General features: G+C 56.1%; 1 protein-coding gene across 3 annotated transcripts in view; it reads left to right on the top strand.

Annotated features, from left to right (window-relative positions):
- Positions 1–21209, top strand: part of SRCIN1 (SRC kinase signaling inhibitor 1) — a 69632-nt gene that overhangs the window by 1576 nt on the left and 46847 nt on the right. For 2 of the 3 annotated variants that reach the window (XM_017497091.2, XM_017497087.2), the window contains exon 2: positions 7085–7147. The exons of the other annotated variant lie outside the window; for it this stretch is intronic. In XM_017497091.2, coding sequence (XP_017352580.2) covers positions 7085–7147 — 63 coding nt within the window. The remainder of the gene's footprint in view (positions 1–7084; positions 7148–21209) is intronic. 3 annotated transcript variants of the gene reach the window in all.

Below are 21209 nucleotides of genomic sequence, written 5' to 3'. Positions count from 1 at the left end.
CCCCCCCCCCCGCACTCTCTCTCTCTCTTTCTCGCCAGGGACCCACCCTGGAAAAAGGGTTTAATTAGAACCATTGATTCCTTCTTTGGCTGTGGGCATTGATCTTGACAGTGTGGTCAGAGCTAGAGGGTGGGGTGGCATGGCTGCTTTCTGCCCATGCCAACCTTGGCATTCTCTGCCAAAACCCCAGCCCTGGAAGTGCTTAGGAGGGAGGGGGCTGGGCTCTTTGAAGTACCCAGTTTGTTGAGCCCCACCCCCACTCCAGGTTAGGCTTTGGGGAAAGAAGGGAGACAGTGTTGAGGATTTGAACTGAGGGAGCTGAGTTTGCGGCCCCAGGAAGAGCAGTTCATGGTGTCTCTCATCCTGGGTAGTGGGCGTGGGGCACAGGAAGAAGTGGCTGTGGTAGGGGCAGCTCCTGCAAAGAGGCCTGTGAGTGCTGGGCAGGCAGGGAGTTCAGGGGAAGGATCCAGGGCTCGCCATAAAAGCCGCTCTTTCGAGGAATCCCAAGCACTTATCTCCTCCAAGCCCTGGCAAGGAGATCTGTTTTCTTCCTTCATTTATGTCCTTGAGGCCCAGAGAGGGACAGAGACTGCCTTAGAGGCCCAGCAGACTTAGGTCTAGCTTCAAGCCTGGTTTCCTGGCCGAGGGGCCCCTGCAGGGCACAGGGTGCTGAGGGTGAGGCTCCTGGTAGCCTAGGCTCTGGACTGTAGGATTGGGGGTGGGGTGGGGGGTCAGGTTGTGCCCCCCGAGTCCTGGCTGCCTGCTGTGGGTGGGCTGGTGCAGGTGCAGGCTTCAATGAGGCACTCAGACGCTCTTTGAAGAATCCCTCATTGGCTTCCTAGGGCCCATTTGAGCAAAGATAATAAAAATCTGGCCGTCAGCGGGTTTGAGGGCTGTACTGGCTTCCCCTTCTTTCATTTCAAGCTCTGAAAAGCGGAGATGAAGGCTTCGGATTTGGCTGAGAAGCAGTGCCTGCCCCGAGGGAGGAAGGGAGGGAGGCAGTGAAGGAGGGAGGACTGAATTCCTGGCATGGGGGGGAGTTTCTAGGGAAGTGGGCAGAGGGGAAGGGGCATGGTTCCCAACGCCTGCCAGGCAGCCTAGAACCTCAGGGTCAGAGTTTCTGTACCCGATACCTGGGCTCCAGCATCGTCCTCAGTTCTGGGGGCTCCAGAGCGCTCCCCTGGGTGCCCTCGGTCTTCCCCCCTCCCCCATCTCTCCTCTGTGCCATTCCATCTCCCCATTCCTCCCCTCCCACTCCCTGCCCCTCAATTTCTCCTGCGCTGCCCTTCCTGCTGTTTCTCTCTCTAACCCTGTCTCCTCGCCTCTCCTGCCTCCCCTTTCTTCCTCTGACTGCCCCTCCCATCGTCTGCCTCCCCTTCCTTTCCCCAGCTCTGGCCCTGCTTTCGAGGACTGGAAGGTTGAGAAGCCAGGTTGGGGGTGGGAAAGTGGCCTCAGAAGGGATGGGCCTGGGTTAACTATTATGGTCTGTCAGGTGCCGTAATTGTCCGAGTCCAGGCAGGAAGAGCTGCTGAGCATTTAGGAGTCTGTGTGTGTGTGTGTGTGTGTGTGTGTGTGTGTGTGTGTGAGAGAGAGAGAGAGAGAGAGAGAGAGAGAGTGTGTGTGTGTGTGTGTGTGTGTGTGTGTTGAGGGCGCCATCCCTGTCCCCACACCACTGCGGGCACCTTGCCCTGACATTGGGCTCTTTCTCCCCTGCCTCAAACACTCCAATTTCCCTGCTCTCCTCCCCTGCCCCTGGGATTTCTCCTTGCCTACTTCCAACCTCCTGCCCCTCCACCCGTTGGCACCCGCAGGTGCTGTGCTGCCCTTGCACTGCCCCTCACACCCACCAGACCATCTCCAGGTGCAGAGGTGGGAGGGAGGCATCCAAGAAGCCTCTCAGCTCCATCTCCCACCCTTGTCTCTGGTGGGCCTGCCTAGAACCCCATCCACACCCTGGGGCCCCTGTGTCATGCTGTAAACCCCCCAGCAGAAAGACAAGACCCTGGTGGAAAAAGCAGTGCGCTAAGTCAGGAGAGCTCATTCTTATCCTTCCTCAGTGCCCAAATGTCTTCATGACCTTGAGCAAGTCCCTTCCCAGCCGGGCCTCTTTTCTCACCTGTGAAATGAGGGGGCGTGTGCTGGCTGATCTCCAAGGTCTCTTGTGACATTCCAGCAGTGTTGTGTCTCTCTTCTGGGTGATTTGCATATGCTTTGCATATATTAATGGTGCCTGCTTGAAGGGGGAGGGTGCCGCCCACACCCGGCCCAGAGTCCCACCCACCATTCCAACTCCCCTTGCCCATTGGCCCATGCTTTTGCTGCTCTGATTTCCCAGAGGGGTGAAAGCTGGGCCTGAGCATTCCCTGGGGAGGTAAGTCTGACCGCTATGTTCCATCCATGCTGGGGGCAGGGTGGGGGGATGGCCATAGTGGAGGGGACCGCTGCCCTCAGCACTCCTGCTCCAAAAGGAGCATGTGGTGGGTGAATTCACCAAAGTTGCCTGTGGCTAGGATGGGGTGTGCAAACCCCCACGGAGGCCGGATCCTGCCACAGGCGGAGGGGCTTGCGGCTGCATGCCCTCCCAGGGCTGTTCGTCCTCTGCCAGGAGTCAGAGCTCCCCCTCTGGCTTCACCTCCCAGGCTCAGCCAGGGCAAGTCCTGTCCTTGTGCCCCTGCCTGCTTTTGCCCATTCTCCTGGGGTCTGGGTATGTGTGTGCTGAAATCTGGGCCTCAGAGATGGTCACCGAGAAGGACTAGGTCATTCATTGCCTCTCTGGGCCCTCTGTGGCTCACAGAGAAGGTGGGGCCCAGGCCCCCTGCAAGGGTCATGGACATTATGAGGGAGGAGAACCTGCCACCCCAGTCCTGCTCCTACCTCCAGCAGCCCCTCCTGATCTTGTGGGGACCTCCCCCAGAGCCTCCTCCCATTCCGCCCTCAGCTCTGCATTGGTTCCTTTTATCTCCGTATCTCCCCTCACCTGGGCAGGGCTGGGTCAAGGGTGATAACCTGGAGAAGATAGTGTAAGTCCACTGGGTCATGAGAAGAGTCTCTGAAGACAAGAACAAAAATGCCCTCCACCACCAAGGAGGACTGGGCCAGAGAAATGCAGTAAGAGAGATCCAGGTTAGACTTAGTCTTAAGGAAGGACTGTCCCAGGAGGCAGATTCGTTTCTGATCCTGGAATTGTTGTGAAGATTAAATGAAACAACAGATGAAAACATCCCGCATAGTGCTGGACACATAATAAACAGTCAATAAATGTGATGGGATGGGGGACAGATGTCTCTAAACCCAGAGAAGACTCTTCTCTAAGCCTGTGACTTAGGATTTTGCAGAGGATGAGGACTTGGAGGGGCAGTTCCTAGAAGAGCTGTTTCCCCATACTCAGGCTGCTGCCCCTCACCCTACCCTTCGGGCCCCACGCATGCACTGGGCTTGGAGCCCAGCCACCCTGGGACACCCTGCCCTCATCCTCTCTGCTGGGGGTGGGCAAACAGAAGGGTGTGGAGGCTGCAAACCTGTTTTTCTCCCCCTGCCTCCATCTCTGCATAGGACAGCTTGAGAGGAAGCAGGCCCACGCTGTAGTAGGAGGAATCGAGGTTAGATAGGAAGATAAACCTCCCGGCATGTGGCCACTTCAGGATGGGAGGCTCTGGTGGTATTTTTGCATCTTTCACCTCAATGACGGTGGTCTGTGAGCACCGTAGGCTAGTCTTGGACTTAGGGGCAGGGGATTGGTCAGCATGACCTTTCAGATGACCTCTGGGCATCCTGAGGCATTTGGCTGGTGTGGTGGACAGAGTGCAGGGGGCCCTGCTGGGGAGGGGTCCAGTGCTTCGGGAGAGGGAGAAAAGGAGGAGACAGAGAAGCTGCTCCTCTGCTCCTCAGGGCAGAGAGGTTGTAAAGAAGCAGCATTGGGCTAGAGTCAGCTTGCCTGTCTCCCCTACTGCTGTGTGACCTTGGCAATTTAGTTGCCCCCTCTGGTCTTCAGTGTCCTTGGTATAAGAAAAGAGGGTGGGACTAGAAGACCTTCGAGCTCCCTTCCAACACTCCCAGGGTCTCTCTACCTCCTCTCCCTTGAGATAATATTGCTTTGCCACATGGAGGGTGGGAAGATTGTTTCCCAGCTTCAGCTAAGCAAAATAAAAAAATGGAGATTTGGCCCAAGAGAATATTGGAAAACATACACACACACTCTCACTCATTCCTTACAGATAGCCTCCCTCCTGTTGTGAAGACACACCTTGCCTACAGCTGCCCTCCCAGTCCAGGGGATGGAGAAGGGAGTGGCTAGAGGATTCAGCTGTCCTCTGAATTCTAAACTCACTGTTTTCCTCCCACCCCAGCAGAAGTGGCTTTGCCACACTCCATTCCATCCAGGGACTATAATCCAGTCCGGGTTTTCTTCCACAAGGCACCTCCAGCTGGTGGCTCAGCTCCCCCACACCTTATCCTGGCTCCTGGTAGCCTCGGCCACCTGCTTCAGTTGCCTGCATGTCCTGGTTTGGATTAAATCAAGACTGGAAGGGAGTTGGGTTTTCTCTTGCCTGTCTTCCTCACCTCTGCAAATGCACTCATACCAGAGCACTGGCTTCTTTTCCATTCCAGCTGGCAAAACATGCTGGAGACCACAGACCCAGGGGGCCACAGAGGGTTCCCCAGACTCGGTTTATAGAGAGACCCCAGACCCAGAGACCCCGCAGAAAGAGCCTAGCTGTTTCTGTTTGTGCAGAGCTGGGGAGATTGGGCGGAGGGGAGGACATGTTCTGCAGTCTCCTCTCACCCCTAGGGTGCATGATAATGGCAGGTGTAGCAGACACCAGCCTCTCCTTCTTATGGGAAGAATGAATGACCTGGCTCCTTGGGAAGGCCCTCCATGGCTCCTTGAAGCCTTTGGGTTGGGCCTCGCTGCCTTCTCTCCTGGGCCGTCCTCTGCCTATTCCACCCCACCCAGTGACCAGGCTGGCCTGGTGAGTCCCCATTCTTGTCTGCAGCCCCCTTACCCATGGAAAGTTAGGGCTCTGTGGAAAGGCAAGGGTTGTGGGGACTGCCACAGTCTCACTTTGTCCACCCCAGAACTTCTGCACTCTCCTCTACCTGGGCACTATGGGGACTTCCGGTTGGTAAAAAAAGAAAAAACAAAACAAAAACCGAGAAGGGGCTTGTTCGGGGCTTCCTGGAGCTTCCTCTTTCCTGGAAGTGGGAGGGGCAGGAAGGGGCTCTTAGAGAGGCAGAAGTCAACTAAAGATGAAGCTCAAGAAATCCTGGACCCGCCTCTCTCCTCGACCTGATGGCTCACCCTTCTGCTGGTCCATTGGCAGCCTGGGGTTAGAACAGTCTGCCTCCCACTCTTAGGATGAGGCAGAGACCAAGGAGAAATCTTCTCTTCTACCTTATTGCCCATAGGAGATAATTTCTGCTGGAACAGTCACTAGAAAGAGGTTAGACTTTAGGAAGAACTTCCCAGAGGCCACCAAAAGGGAGATGGCCAAAGACTGGGGAGGTTGGATAGGAGACGTTTAGCTCGTGGGTTAAGAGCTCAGGGTCTAGAGTTGGACAGCTCTGGGATGCAGTCGCAGCCCTGACAGTCACTCACTGTGTGATTTTGGGCAAGTTGCTTTACCTCTCTGAAGTGGTTTCCATCTCTGTAGATTGAGGGCATTAACTGGCTTCCCCACAGAGTGGGTAGCAGGATTAAATGAGGTAATTTAGGCAGAGCTCCTGGCACACAGTAGACATTCAATAAATAGTCATTTTTTGTCTTCCTCCTCTTCCTCTGTCTGACTGAATGATTGAATGGGAGCCCACCCTCCACTGAGGAAGGGGCATGTGTAAGAAATCTCTTTAGATTTTTCTAGAACCCAGATTCTCACTGCAGCCTGTCTGGGGCTGGGCCCCTGGAGCTGCCACTTAGGACTGGTGGTAAGAAGGAAGGTGGAGCTCCTGAACCCTCACTCCTGTGCCTCCCACTGCCTCATCCAGGAAGCCCTCTAGGGCTAGACATGTTAGTGAGCATTCTTAGTATTTCCTCCCAGTCCGTGTCCCAACAGCTGTTTCTCACTGTGATGTCCGCATTTTGGGTAATCGGTGGGAAAATTGGAACCATGAGATTGGCAGGGGGCTGTGAGAATGCCTGTAGCCAGACGTGACGTGGGAATGGATGGGTCTGAGCCAGCCAAGGGAGGGCTGTGTCTCCAGGCAGGAAAGATCTTACTGCTGCGTGCCCCAGGGTAAAAGGCTAATAGGTATGGCAGCATGAGGGAGGTGGGGTAGGTTGAGAAAGGACTTCCCTGCAGGGCTGGGCATGGTGGACAGCTGCAGGGGACCCTGCCTTGGTATGTTGAGGGTTGGGGATGTGGAGGCAGGAGCTAGGTGAAGGACTTCAGGCAGGTCTGGGCAGGCCGTCCTTCTGCACAGCTCCTAGCAGTGTGCACCTAGGAGTGCCTGTTGGGTGGGAAATGCCTGTCTCGTCAATGCTGGCAGGGGAAGTGGGGCTTTCTCAGGGTTAGTGGGGAGTGGAGCAGATGGGAGTCTCTTAGCTTGGGGAGAGGGTTGTCACCAGGGCAGTGATGGCAGGCCTCTGACCCTGAACCTATCAACCTTCCAGAATGGCGTGACCTTGCAAGAGGGAGGCAGACCGGCTATCATTTGGGGTCTAGGTTGGGTCCCCTAGTAAAGCGTCTGCCCCCGTTTCTGGGAGGAGAACCAGGCATGGCTTGTCAGCTGTCTGTCCTGGGAACCCAATTCTGGGGACCCTATGTTTTCCATGTTGTCCTTCTGTTTGTCCCCCTGTCTGTCTCCCATCAGTGTCTCTGCCCGCTCAGTCCCTGCTCTTCCTATGACACCCAGTCTCTATCCTGTCTGTCCTGGGGGGCCCACCCCAAAGGGAGAGCTCCTAAGGCTCTGCCTTGCTCTATCCCTGCTTCGCCTCCCCCAAACCATGGCCCATGGCCCTGCCCTGGTCCTGGCCCACTTTGGGAGCCCCTGCCCTGGTCCCCTCCTCTCTCCAGCTCCTCTGCTTCAGCCGGGCCTTTCTGGGTATTCATTCATTCACGACTTTCCTCCTTTCCTGTCCCTCACCCAGGGCTCCAGCGTGCGGCGGGAGGGAAGCCTCCAGGACTCTGTTCCCTCTGTTTAAAGTCTCCAGGTTAGTAAGCCAGGAGGGAGGCCCCCACCACTCCCCCTCCCGCCAGCTCTCCATAGTCAGATGCCCCTCCCCAGCCTGGAGGGCCAGAAATGGGGAGGGGGCTATCCCTGGTGGGCCCAGTCTTTGCCAGGGGAGGGGCCAGCAGACAGCTGACTCTGGGGAGGGCACTTTGGCTGGTAGAGAACATGTCCGTGTGTGCATGTGTGTGCATGAGCGAATGTGCGAGCACAAGCACACGTGCATGTACATGTGTGTGGGCTGCAGCGCCACCATGTAAGCAGGAGCTGGGGGGAACAGAAGAGGTGGGAACCCTCTGCTGACGGGGCTTGTGGCCTGGGGAGAGGGGTCAGGAGCAAAGGGCACCTCTTATTGGGGAAAACTGATATTCCAGCAATGCCCAGAGGGTGGAGGATGGGAGAAGACTGGACCGTTTTATTTAGCCTACAGGCACTTGCAAACTTGTGATCTCGTTTCATTTATTCAATTGTTTGATTGTTCATCCATTCATCCATTTATTCAATAAAGACTTATTGAAGGCCGGGTGTGGTGGCTCACGCCTATAATCCCAGCACTTTGGGAGGCCAAGGCAGGCAGATCATGAGGTCAGGAGTTTGAGACCAGCCTGGCCAACATGGTGAAACCCTGTCTCTACTAAAAATACAAAAATTAGCCATGAGTGGTGGTGGGTGCCAGTAATCCCAGCTACAGGGATTTGGGAGGCTGAGGCAGCAGAATCGCTTGAACCTGGGAGGCGGAGGTTGCAGTGAGCTGAGATTGCACCACTGCACTCTAGCCTGGGCAACAGAGTGAGACTCTGTCTCAGAAAAAAAAAAAAAAAAGACTTACTGAACACTTTCTCTGTGCCAGGCACTGGGCTAAGCTTAGAGTCCAGCAGCAACCAAGACAGATAGGTTCCTGCATGCTTTGCTTAAGTGGTGAGCAAGTAGAGGTTGAGGAGTTGGAAGATTTCCTGGCTGTGGGGCCTGTCCTCTGTCTGTGTGCCCCTGCTCCCCCTGCTGGCAGCTCCTTTGTAACTTTGTCCCTGAACAGCAGCCCCTCATAACGTGACCCTGCCAAGCAAGCAGTGACTTGGCCTCCAAGTCCCTGGTAACCCTGAGGACTAAGGGCAACACTATTAGGCTGCTTCTGAGGCCGCTGCAGAGGACATCAAGGAGCCTGGCTAGAGGAGGGGGTGTGGGTGGGGGAAGCCACCCCCGCAAATCTGGGCCCAGGACCTGCAGCCTGGAGCACTGGACTTTAGAGTCAGCCTGCCCTGGGTTCAAACCCCCACTTCAGCCATGTCCTAGCTGTGTGACCTTGGACAAGCCACTCTCCCTCTCTGAGCCTCAGTGTTGGTGCCTGTAAAGTGGTACAAGAACACCTCCCAGGTAGCTTTGTTGAGAAAAGTCAAGAAAAAGTAGTGACAGGCCCACAGCAGGGGCTGCCTAATTGCAGGCACCCTTTGCATCCCCAGCCGCTGCCCGGGGTTGGGCAGGCTATACCCTGGGTACTATCTAGCGCTGCCCTGCCTTCTCAAGAGAGGGGCTATTTTCAGGTTCCATGTCCTCCAGCCCTTCTCCAGCTCTCTGAACTGTTCAGCCCCAATCCAGGTGGGCAGCTGGGGGAGGCAGCTCTCCTTGCCACCATGGCTGCTGCCGCCTTGATGGCTTTTTAATAACTTTGCTCTGAGACAATCTGCAGAGCGCTCGTTTGTCTGCTTCTTAATTAAAATTACCGTTTTCCTAAAAGAGCAACGACACTGCTCCCTCCCTCCCCCATGCTTGGCTGCTGGGAGAAGCCGGGAAACGGGAAACAGGGAAATGCGGAGGGACTTGAGATTGCAGCTCTTTCCCTCCTTCTGGCTCCGTGAGTTACCCCCCCAACCAGTTCTCCACACAAACAGCAGAGGGGCCAAGCTCAGGCTGCAGTGTGGGCTCAGGGGCAGTGAACCAGGCAGAAGGGGCCGGGGCAAGGGCCTCTGAGACTTGAATGTTCTTCTCTTTCACCCGCCCTCTTCTGGAACACCCCCAGTGACGGGGAGCTCAGTACCTTACAAGACTTACTTTCTACATCTGTAAAAAGGTGAAGCAGCCCCTGTCCTGGCTTTCTCAGCCAGAGCAGAATAAGACATGGATCGGTTCTGGAAGAGTGTGATGAAGGATTATTGAAATGCCTGGTGAGGGTAGAGGGGTGGGGGGCGGGCAGCTACCGTGCTAGTGGACACTGGGCCAGCCCCTCACTGTTGACTCCGGTTTTGGTTAGAAGAGACCTGTGCTCCCTCTGTGGGCTTTCAGGGGATGGGCTCATTTAGTCATGGCTGAGTTTTGAGGACAAAAAATTATCGCTGGTAATGATGAAAACACGGCTGCCGGTATTTATTGGGTGCTTTCTGGGAGCCACCTGCTGGGTCATGCACTGTACAGGTGTCAGTTCACTCCATCCTCACAGCTGCCCTGTGAGCTCAATGCTGCTGTCTCTGTTTTTCGGGGGAAGAGCCAGACAGACCTGAGGGGTTAAGTAGCATGTCTGGGCTCAGGGAGATAGTCCCAGTGTCTAGCAGGGCAGCCACAGCCCCACACCCTCCTCCCCTCCGCCTTCGCCTGAAGCTTTGCATGGGTCTCGCCCCATTCCCTCGTGCACCTTTGCCTCGCTCTCTGCACTCCGTAAGCAGGGCTCCTCTGCGGCCCAACACCATGAAGAATTGATGCTGGGATTCATCACCTTCCTCCCCGACCCCGTTCCTCCTGAGGACTCTGTGCTGCAGCCAGGTGGGGCCCCTACCAGCCTGCCTCGGGCCTGGCCTTCTCCCCCGTGGGCCTTTGCCTCTGAGGCTTGCGTCCCCTTTATCACCTCCTACTTCTGCTCCTCCTTGAAGTGCCCTTCCTCCGACAACCACCTCTGGGCTTGACCCTGGGATCTCCCGGAGCACCGTCAAACCTCTGGTGGCTCCTGATGTGACCTTTCTTGAACAGTTACCAGTTCTGGACATAACTAAGCCCACTAGCCTACTTTTGCTTGTAGGGGCAGCAAACTCAGCACCTACATCTGTAAAATGGGGTACCTGCAGGGGCAGCAAATGAGGGATGCTAGGGAATGGTGGGGACTGTCGTGAGGAGGGACGCCTTCCTGCCTCTGCAGCCGGTACTTCCTTACCTCGCTTTCTGTGCTCCTTCGAGGTATTACAATTCAAAGAAATAACATCAAACACCACCAGACCCTCCCCACCAAAAAAAAGCCTGTGCCTCAGTCAGTGCGGCCACAGTGTGATCCTTGCTAAATCATCTCATTCATCTTGGCATCCCCATATTGCCTAACACATAGTAGCTGTGTATGAATTGTTTGTTGAATGACTACCTAACCACATGTGTGCCAGGCATTGTGCTAGATACTTTACACATTTTATTTCTTCCCATCTTCACAAGGGAGGCACTATTTTCTCCATTTTGCCATTGGGGAAACTGAGGCCTGGAGAAGTGAAATGACTTGTTCAAGGTCACACATATGGGAAGTGGCCAAGGTGAGATATGAGCCTTGGCTCGCTGTGTCCTTCTGCCTGTTCTCTCTGGTCATGGGGGTGCCTACATGGGACACATGGCCCCTGCTTTCAGTGACCTGGGTAACAGGGAGCACTTGTGTGGCTGGTGACCACCTGGCTGCTATGCATGGCTCACCTTGAGGAGGCAGGGTGGGGAAGTGAGGGCTGCAGAGGCAGGAACGGTGCCAATGCCCCTCCCCCCAGCATGCCCCTCCCCCCTCAGCTTCCGGTCCCATCCCAGCAGCCTGGGGATGGTGGTGTGGTGACAGGTGCCGAGCTGCAGAGATGACAGCACTGCTGATTCCCCCATAATTACCGTCTGATGAGACACCAGAATTAGCCACTGCGCAAGCATGGGATGCAGACATGGGGTACTTGCAGGGAAGCAGCTGAGGGTGGGGGAGCCTCTCCTTCAAGCCTGGGGCCCGCTGGCTGCACGGTAGGGTCAGCACTGAGAGGAGGAAGTAGGTTAGCAAGAAGGAAGCACTGTGTGGTTAATATGCCTCAGATATTATCATGTGGGCTTGTGGTTTTCCAGTTCTCAGAGTGGCTGACTGCCAGATGGGGGCATCCAGGGCCTCAGGCCACTAGCCAGAGAATTCCAGGCAGAGCAGGCTGCCCATTCAGACTCCTGGGCACACCTTTTGGTGTCTGAAGCTGGAGCTCTGAGGGGCGTAGTTGCTGGGAGGTGCTAAGATTCAGACTAGACCCCTCAAGTGACATTAGCAAGGCCAGGCACCAGAAAGCAGATGGAAGTGACTGGAAGGAGCAGTTTCAGCTGACTGGACCAGGAACTTCACACATCCCAGGTGGGAGGAGTCAGGCTGGCCCCTGAGGTCCGAGGCTGGGGGAGGCCTGAGAGTTAGGAGCAGGAGCCGAGGAAGGCACGTGCTGGCCCAGGAGTAGGACTCTCAGGCCCTGAGCATTTGTTCCTCCTGGCACATGTACCGTGGGCAGGAGGGGCACTAGCGAAGGCACTTCAGTAACAGAAGCAGAGAGGAGGCACCTGAGCTGCTCAGACCTCAACTGGACCCTGGGAGCAGTTCTGAAGGCTACCAGCCAAGAAGGTTGGTGGCAATATGGGGTTTACCCAACAAAGGGTGGTGCAGATGGCCAGGGGCTCGGCCACGCAGGAAGGACCTGAGGGCTCATGACAGAAGCTTCCGGTTCAGGAGCCTCCACTCTGCTCCAAAAGGGGAGGTCATGACCTTCCCCCAGGTTCCTGAGGGCCCTGGGCACAGACTGTGGCTCATTTTAAGGAAGGAGGAACCCCACAAGATGATTGGTGCCCTGGATGTAATGAGTTCTCCATTCCTGGAAGTATCCAAGACCTGGCTGGCTGGAGCTCCTGATCTGCAGTTCTGTCTTTGCACAGCCTGTGGCAGGGGCTGGGAGGGCTTCATATCCAGCGCAGGTACGAGAAGGCTGGGAGGAGGGCTGTGGAAAGGAGGGTCCCCCAGAAGGTCTTTCAGGACTGTGGGACCCCCTTCCAGCCTGGGTTTCTGTGATCTAGGGGTGGCTCTGCTTCCTCCCTCTCTTCCGGTCCTGGGGAATAGATTCCCCTAGGAGGACTGGGTGGAGGCTCTGTGATTAGCTGGGAAGGAGGGTTGTTTCTGTGTTCTCTTCTTAGGGTGTAGGACGGACAGAGGGAACCTGTGGGGCTCTGGCCCAATGCCTTAGATGAGTACTCACAGACAACCTGGTGGCAGGATCAGCATCTTCCTCAGGGGAACAGAGTGTAGGGGAAAGAAGGAGGACCTGGGCTAACCACCCCTGCAGTTGAGATCAGCCTCTTCCACTCAACTCTGACCTTGGACAAGTCACTCCTTCCTGAGCCTTAGTTTCTCCACCTGTAAAATAGGGGGGTTGCAACCTCACAAGGTGACTATGAGAATTAAGAGAATGATGACTGCACAAGCCCTTTGCAGACTGTCATGAATATGTGTAGGTGTTCAAGAGTGCTTATCATGGCCAGGCTCGGTGGCTCATGCCTGTAATCCCAGCACTGTGGGAGGCCGAGGCGGGTGGATCACCTGAGGTCAGGAGTTTGAGGCCAGCCTGGCTAACATAACAAAACATTGTCGCTACTAAAAATACAAAAGCTATCCGGGTGTGGTGGCATGGGCCTGTAGTCCCAGCTACTCAGGAGGCTGAGGCAGGAGAATCACTTGGACCCAGGAGGTGGGGGTTGCAATGAGTCAAGATTGTGCCACTGCACTCCAGCCTGGGTGACAGAGCAAGACTGCATCTCAAAAAAAAGAAAAGGTGGTTATCATTTCATGGCTAGCCATATTTCCCACGGCTTCCAGCAAGCCTGATGCTGGGTTTAAACTCGTCACTCAAGATGGATGTGTGGATTAGAGAAGGGAGGATGGGAGGCTTTGTGTATTTTGCAGATGGGGAGGAGGGTTATTTTTCCTGCGTAATGCCTGTGCTCCACCTTCCTGGATTCTGCTCTGATGGGAGGGTTCAGGTTAGACAACAAAGAGAACTTCCACAAGATGCCCCTGGTACCTGACCAGGTCTCGGCTTCCAAAGACTGCCTGGACCCAGAGGCCACGCAGGAGACTTGCCAAGCCTCCTCCTGCCTTCTCCAAACTCTGAACCCCAGGCTCCCTTTGCCTCATCCTCCATAGTCCCTCGGGATACTGAGATGTCCTTAGGGAGAGAGAATCACGGGTTGCAGATTCGGCTATTTGTTCTCAGCTGGTTTGCAGCGTGGCAGAGAAATTAACCCATGAGGTGAGGGCTGAGCCTTGGGGCCCAGCAGCCCTGTCCTTCCCTGTTAGCAGAGCTGGAAGCTGAGCAAAGGCCCTCGGGCCCCTTTGCCCTGGTGGAGGCGCTGAGCACCTGTAGTGGTGGAATGAGGGCTGGAGGCACCCAGGTCCTGGAGGAGGGTCTCACTTATGGGCATCGTCTCATTGGCTAAGCATTGGTCAGAGTGGGTGGCCTTGACGTTACTGGGCCGATTCCTCTATTTTAAGACTGTGTAAACACCTTAGCAAGGAAACCCCACACCTGGCAAAGTGGAAAAGGGGCTGAAGATGTCACCTCCATGAGGGACTCAGGATAGGCAAATCCCCACCATCTTCCAAGTGGAGATGCATTGACCTGGTGCTTTAGGGAGCCCCAGATGCACTGCATGAGGTGCATGCACTGGCATGGTGCCCTCCCTGTCCATGCGGCATCTAAGGTGGCAGAGGTGGATGCCCTGGTGGGCCCAGGTGTACCCCTGCATGTAGACTGTCATGCATATGTGTGAGTGTTCAAAAGTGGTTCATGGCTGGGCACGGTGGCTCACACCTATAATCCTAGCACTTTGGGAGGCCGAGGTGGGCGGATCGCCTGTGGTCAGGTGGAGGATGCAGGTGAGGCAGGCTGTGACGGGCCTGCACCAGTGAGCAAGTGCAGGGCAGCCAGGCGCATGCCAAGGTGCACAGGTTTGATGTAGAGGCGGGAGTGAGCAAATGTGTGTGCCTGGGTGACGGGGTATGCTGGGAACCTGGAGGAACCCTGCTGGTTCTGTGGCCAAGGGAGCTGCTTGAGTGCTAGGGTCACGGGGCTAGGACAAGGCCTCCTAGGGAGGGCCTGTCCCCACAAAAGGTGGTGTCTCTGAGGAGGATATCGAGGGCATCTGGGCAAGGCTGGGTCTCCTGCCCAATATGTATGAGCCCTTTGATGAGGACTTGGTGTTGAAAATGCTTCCCGATGGGGAGGCAGGGTGGTGGGTGGGGCTTCTACCGCTCACTTCCAAGGGATTGGAATCTCCCCCTTGGAAACAAGATGCTGCCCCCTGGGCATGCTTTCAGCTGGAGGCAGCTGCAAGGAGGGGGCAAAGATCCCTTTCACACACAGAGGGCACAGCACTCTGAGGCTGGAGTGCCCCTTGGGGAGAGGATGTTCTGGCAGCCTCCTGAGTGAGGGCAGAGCCGAGGACAGGCGCCGGCCTCCCTCCCTTCCCACCCTCCACTATTCCCCCCTCCCTTCCTGCTCGGCCTGTGTTCCCCTCGGCTGCCTCTCCATGGAGATGTGGAGTTGACAGGACACCTTCCCTGGGCGCGTGAGCAGTGGAGATGCCACACCGGAGTTAGCTGGTTTACACAGTGCCGCGTGGGCACATGCCAGGGCTGCTCCCAACCTTTCCAGCTCTGGCTTCAGACTGGGGGTGACATGCTGCCCCCCACGTCTCTGCCCCCTCCCTTCCCAGGGAAGCCAATTAGCCAGATTTTCATTAGAAGCCAAAAATCACAACCCCACAGTCCTGGGTCTGATAAAACTCTGACAGTGGGTTGGAAGGAAATCAGGCTCTGGGGCAGATCAGAAGGAGCTGGCTCTGCTCAGCTGGGGTCTGCAGTCTGCATGCCTGTTGCCTGTCATTAGCTTCTGCTGCTTTTTTTTTAAACAAATGAGAGAACTAAAGCTCTGAGCATCCCCTGACCTGCTCAAGGTCACATAACTAGTCAGTGGATCCAGTGGTTTTTGGTAATGTCACAGCTTGGCCTGCTGTGTGTGAGAGAGGCGGGGCAGGGGGAAGAAAGGGGGTTGTATATCTGGAATTCTGGGCAAGGGGCTGACTTACACATTTTGCAAGGAACGGGAGTCTTGTCTGAGTGTGCAGTTGGGGTGCCCTGCAGAGACCCTGATTTCTGTGTGGTGAGCATCCCCCTGGGCTGGGGTGAGCGCTGTGGCCCTCAGCCTTTCTCCCTGTCGGGGGCTACTTCGGTGTTTCTGCCTTGCTACTGATCCTTCCTAAGGAGGTTGTTAATCTGTGTCCTCCTGGGGCCTGTGGCCTAGAGAGGGGCTCCCCAGGCAGCTGCTTTCTGGGAAGTGGCATTGTGGAATGGAAAAAGCCTTGCCCCTGAGGGCCAGGACCCCTGGGTTCCACTTTGGGCTCTGCCTTCAGCTCCTCTAGATGGGGTCAGGTTTGTTCTCTGGGCTTTGGTTTCCTGCATGGGAAAGGCATTTGGCTGGAGAGAAAGCACTGTGGCTTCCTGACACAGGACGGGTAGGCAGGGGGACACCTCTTCCCCAGAGATGAGAGCTGAAGGGAGGCCCCACCTCACCACCAGGGTCTGAGAGCTGCTGTGCTGTGGGGCCTGGGGCACTGGGGGAGGGACAGCTGCAGGTAGTGCATTTGGTGGAGGTGGCACAGAGGGCAAGTTTGAGTGTCCCCAGGCCCCCACCCCACTCCTGATGTGGTTGGTGGGCCTCCTCACCACACCCAGTTCTGCTCTTCTAGGTGGAATGGCCCCTCTGCCATCTGGGAGGCCCCAGTCTGAGGGAGGAGATGAGGGCGTGTGACTGGGGTCTGTGTTAGTGGACACAGTCTGCCTGGGATGGGCGAGTGGGAAGAGCTACGCCAGGGAAGCATCTGATGGGGCATCCCCCGTCCCCAGGCGCCCACCCTCAGGGAGCTTGACCCCCTCAGATCTGCCCTCCTCAGGGAACTTGACCCCCTCAGATCTGCTCTCCCCAGGGAGAGCTCCAGCAGCTTCACCAGTAGCAGCTGGGGCCCAGGCCTCCAGCCTCACCGCTCCTCCTAGGCAGGTGACAGCGCCTTCCTCCAGCCTCGAAGAGGTCCTTTAATTAGATTCCAACTCGTTTACCAACTAAGTGGCCTTCAGTGAGTTTTAAATCTGCACAAATTGGCTTGTGTTTTTCTGCCTGCACAGAGCTGTGACTGGCAGTGCCCTCACCCTCCCCGGCCTCCCTTCATGTCACCTCTGCTCCTGGCTCCCTCCAGGGCTCTGTCATCCCCCATCCCATCTGGATGCCCAGCTTCTGTGGAGCTTGGGAAGGGGGTTGCGGGAGTCCCTGGGCAGAGAGATGTAAGAGACCACAGGGCCAGAGCCTACAGTCCTAGTCCCTCTTTCTACCCCTGCCCCTGGGGAAGGGAGTCCATGTGATGACTCAGGTTAGATCACTCAACCTCCCGGAGCCTCAGTTTCCCTTGCTGTATAGTGAGGAGAATCGGCCTGCTCCAGATGCTTCTCCATAGTGGCTTTATATATCAGTGCTGGGAGGTAGGGAAGGGGGCAACACATGTGTCACCTGCCGAGAACCACCTGACACCTCTTGCCTTGTCCATCTCCCTCTGCCCCCTCCACGGCCATGCTGGCGGGGATGGGCTACACCTGGCCTCCACCCTGTTCTCTGTCCTCCTTGTCACCCGTGGTGGGAGGGGAACTGGTGTTGCTTGGAGACACCTTGCCTGGCCTTGCCCCATGTCCCTAGAGCTCTGCCCCCAGTCACCAGGAGTCTGTATCTTCTAGCCATCTCCTCCATGCCTTCAAGTCAGCTCCTTTTCCTCCAGGCCCTGCCTCAGGCCTTCTGTCCAGTGGGGTCCCTTCCCCCTTCCTCTCTGTCTCCCTTCCTAGTCCAGGCAGACTCTCCTGATGTGGAGGCCGACATTCAGGGGGTGGTGCTGGGCTGGCAGGGAGTGGGGATCACGGTGGGGAGGTGCGGTGTTCCTGGCCCACCCTCTGTGCCAGGAGCTAGGCAGGAGCCGCCCCCTGAACAATCCTCAGTCCAGCTGCCTCCTCCCCTCCCATCGCCCTTCCCCCATTACACGCCCCCATCTCTGAGGCTCTAGTTGGAGTGACAGAGAGACTCAACAGGGTGCTGGGTATTAGCAATTTGGGGGGATATTACACAGGAATGTTTACAGAAAGGCAATTGCCCGGAAAATGACTTTGGTTGCTGTGGTATGGGGCGGAAAAGATGGTTGTAGAAAACAGACACAGATGGGCTTCTGCTCGAAGGACCAACAGCCAGCCAGCAGAGACGGAGGGGTATGGGCACATGAGGAAGGCAGAGCCAGGGGCACCCAGGGACAGGGAGGCCGATTCCTTCACTTGAAGGGGGAGCAAAGGGTCCCCTCCTGTGCTCCAAGTTCCCAGAGCCTCTGCCAAGTTTGAGACATATCTGGTCCCAGTTGACCTTTGTCCTCTGCCCTCCAACCTCCAAGCACACAGTGTGCTTTCCAGTGTAGGAGGCACCCAGCAGGATGGAGCTGTCAGGCACAATCGAAGGTGGCAGTGCCTCAGGGCTCCTCCTGGGTGACTTGGGCTCCTGTAGCATTGGCTGCAGAGGAGGGACTTGGGGAGCCTCATGCAGTGTGTTTGTGTGTGTGCGTGGGTGTGGCCTGAAGCAGGTCCTCCACCCTTCCAGCTGCCTCCATGCTCCCCTCCTGCTGCCCTGCCCAGTCCCAGGTCTTGTGGGCTTGTGAGTTGTTGTCTTCACCCTGAGTGCTTCTTGCCCTCCCTTCCCACCAGGGCTATACCCCAGCTGCCATCCCTGCCCAGGCAGTGGGTCAGGGCACACACATGACATCCTCTCAGGTCCGCAAGGAAGGGGTTTTATCCAGCCTCCTGATCTCTACAGAGAGAGTGACAGAGACCTGAATTCCAGATCCTGAGTTTGGGGCTGGGAAGGACTCATGTCAGGGGCCCCAGAGAGTCCTCCCTTTTCTGAAGCTGGTGGCTTTGCTTCCTCTACTTTATCCCTTTGCCTCTCTCCTTCCTTCTCCCTCCCTCTCCTCCCCTCTCCATTCTCCTCCTCTGCAGATGACATCAGTGTGAATGTTGCCAGGGGCAGCCAGAGGACAGAGTAGAGGGTTACATCTGGGGTAAACATGCCAGGTGGGGACTGGCTTGATGGCTTATATAAGATGGTGTCACTAAGATGTTGGGATCTTAATTGTCATAATGAGTTACAGTGATCTCATGTAAAAGAATGTGGTGGCAGATAAAAATAAATGAGGCTCATAAATAAACGTGGAATTTGGAATTGTTTGAACATATGACAACCTCACTCTTCCCAAGCACCTGTGCTGTGCTCCCAGCTGGCCACTGGGGGGCGCCTGCCACTTCCCGGCCACCCCAGCCTCAGGCCACCTTCCTCTTCCGAGTTTCCCAGGCGGGGCAGGCTGAGCCAAGGGTGGCAGAACCCGCCTTCCTCACCCTGCCCTTCCCCTCATTCAGATTCTGGATTTCGCCAGTTTTCGAATCTTCCTGTGGCTTGAATCTTGGACTTAAAAAATATAGTCAGCCTTGCACACTGAGGGTCCTTGGAGAAAAGAGAAGGCGTGCAGCGCCTCCCTCATCTCTCTGGCTTCCCCAACCCCATCCCTGGCCCAACTCCCCTCTCCCAGGATACCCCAGCCTTGCTTCCCCTCCCCCAGAGTTCCCAGCCTCCGTCTCTCTTTTGCAGTCCCCCTACCCCAGGAGAACCCAGCCCTGCTTCAGACCCCTGCCAGGGTCTCTCATGCCCTCCCTGCCTGGAACAGGAAGCATTGATCTGTGCCGGCCGGCCGGTGCGCTTGCTAGATTGGAATCGATCTGTGTCTTTTCCCTGGGCTGCTCAGGTCCAGGGAGGGTCAGGGCCACTCTGAGGACTTGCTGGTGGCTGAAACAGGCGTAGGGTTAACAGGGAGGTCATGCTGCTGCGACCTCAGGAGCCCATGGAGCCCATCACTGCTCAGGAATGTCTTTCATTGAAAACAACCTGCTTTCTCCACCCTTGTCTGGCTGGCCTCTCACTCCGTGCCCAAAGGCAAAGTTTAGACATTAACGTCCCCATTTTACAGATTAGGCCCTTAGGCTCAGAGAGGGAAAAGATCTGTAGACTGAATGAATAATTAAATTAATGAGGCTGGGTGTGGTGGCTCACACCTGTAATCCCAGCACTTTGGGAGGCTGAGGTGGGTGGATCGCTTGAGCTCAGGAGCTGGAGACCAGCCTGGGCAACATGGCAAAACCCCATCTTGACAAAACAAAACAAACCCCCAAAATTAGCTGGGCACGGTGGCACGTGCCTATAGTCCCAGCTACTTGGGAGACTGAGGTGGGAGGATAGCTTGAGCCCAGGAGGTCGAGGCTGCACTGAACCGTAATCGCACCACTGCACTCCAGCCTGGGCAACACCGTGAGACCCTGCTCAAAAATAAATAAATGGCTAGCCTGAGGTCTCTCAGAACTAAGTTGCTAAGACACCCAGGGTGCCTCTGGCATGGGTCTTTCTCTCCCAGTGTTCTGATTTCAAGTGCCTGGCCTGCTCAAAGAGTTAAAATCATGTCCGAGTCTTCACAGCCCCCCAGTAGGCTGGTCACTCACTGGCCTCCCTCTCCCAAGGACAGAACGCTCCCCCACCCTCAACCAGAAGCCCAGGCTCATCCTCCCAGCTCAGCTGGGGCCCTGAAGAAAGAAGTTAAATCTGTACAAAGTAAGAAGCCAGGACAGCTGGTTACCCAGCACTCCCCTCTCCCCAGCCTCAGCTTACTTTTTTGTTATATAAAGCCAAGGATCTCAAAGGTTCTTAAACAGATTCTAAAGCTTTTCACATCAAAGCTCCTCCTTGCCACCGCCCCTCAGAGAGGGCAGATCCTCTCTCCTGCCTCCTCCCCTCTCTCTCTGCCACCCCTTAGTATCTAGCTCCTGCCCGCCTACCCCAGTGGCCCCAATGCCAGAGCACCAGAGAGGTGAGTGGGGCCTGGAGGAGGCATGAGAGGTTGGTCTCTGCTCCCCTCTCTGTGCAGGCTGCTCAGCAGCCCCTCCACACTGCTGACTGTGAGGTTTGTGTGGCTGCAGTCATAAAGTGCAGCTGCCGTGAGCTCCATGCCCTACCCTCTCTGCCTGCTCCAGCAGCTGGGAGCTGGGGCCCCTCCCTGCCATAATCTGCCTGGGAGAACTGGGTGACCTGGGGACCCTCCCACCCCACAATCAGCATCCATCTCAGGCTGGTACACTGTTTGCTCCATCCCAGACACACTGAGATAGATCCCCCAGGAGGTACGGAAGGAGGTGCTGGCATGAGGAGGGGGTACGAGAGGGGATAAGGAGCTCTTTTGGCTCCAGGAAGGAAGCAGCTGGGAGATGATAATTGGAGACCTGTCCCGATGTTGTCCAGAACCCTAGGAGGGCAGAGGAGGCTGACTGTCTGGCACAAGAGGGGGTCCTTCTGGCTCAGGCAGGACTAGGTCTGAGCTGCGGAGCTGGGTTCCAGCAGCAAGGCCATGGCAGGATCCACAGGCCTGGGCAAAAGGGGGGCTCTTGGCCTCAGAGGGTCCCCTCCTGCTCACTTGTACCCACTGCGCTGCAGACCTCTGGCTGGTGGCGAGGGGGAATGGAGGCGGCAGAAGGTCAGGGGTTATAGGAGGCAGCCCTCTGACTGTGTGGTTGAAGCTGTTTCTCCAGTGCCCAGGGAACCCCCACCTCCTCCTGGAGGTATGATTCAGGCCACTCCCCTTCAGCCACGCTTCTGGCCACTGTGGGTTGCCACAAGTACCTCAAGGGCAGGGATTGGGCCCTCTGGAAGATGACCCCAGTGTCTCCAGCCTCACTCTGTCAGGGGCCATTTCACACATTTCCTTCATATCAAGAAACCCTTTGTACTGTCCTAATGCAATATATATTTTTTGTTAGCTCACTTTGAACTTTAAATTTGCTTAAAAGGAAACTTTATTTCACTACCATCCCAAGGAACTATATCTCTAAAATCACTAGTTTGACCTTCTAGCTGGGGCTTTTT

This window comes from Cebus imitator, unplaced genomic scaffold (assembly GCF_001604975.1).
Source record: "Cebus imitator isolate Cc_AM_T3 unplaced genomic scaffold, Cebus_imitator-1.0 Scaffold228, whole genome shotgun sequence".
NCBI classification, from domain to species: domain Eukaryota; kingdom Metazoa; phylum Chordata; class Mammalia; order Primates; family Cebidae; genus Cebus; species Cebus imitator.
Note: the sequence above shows the minus strand (reverse complement) of the source record. Positions and strands in the feature narration are given on the sequence as shown.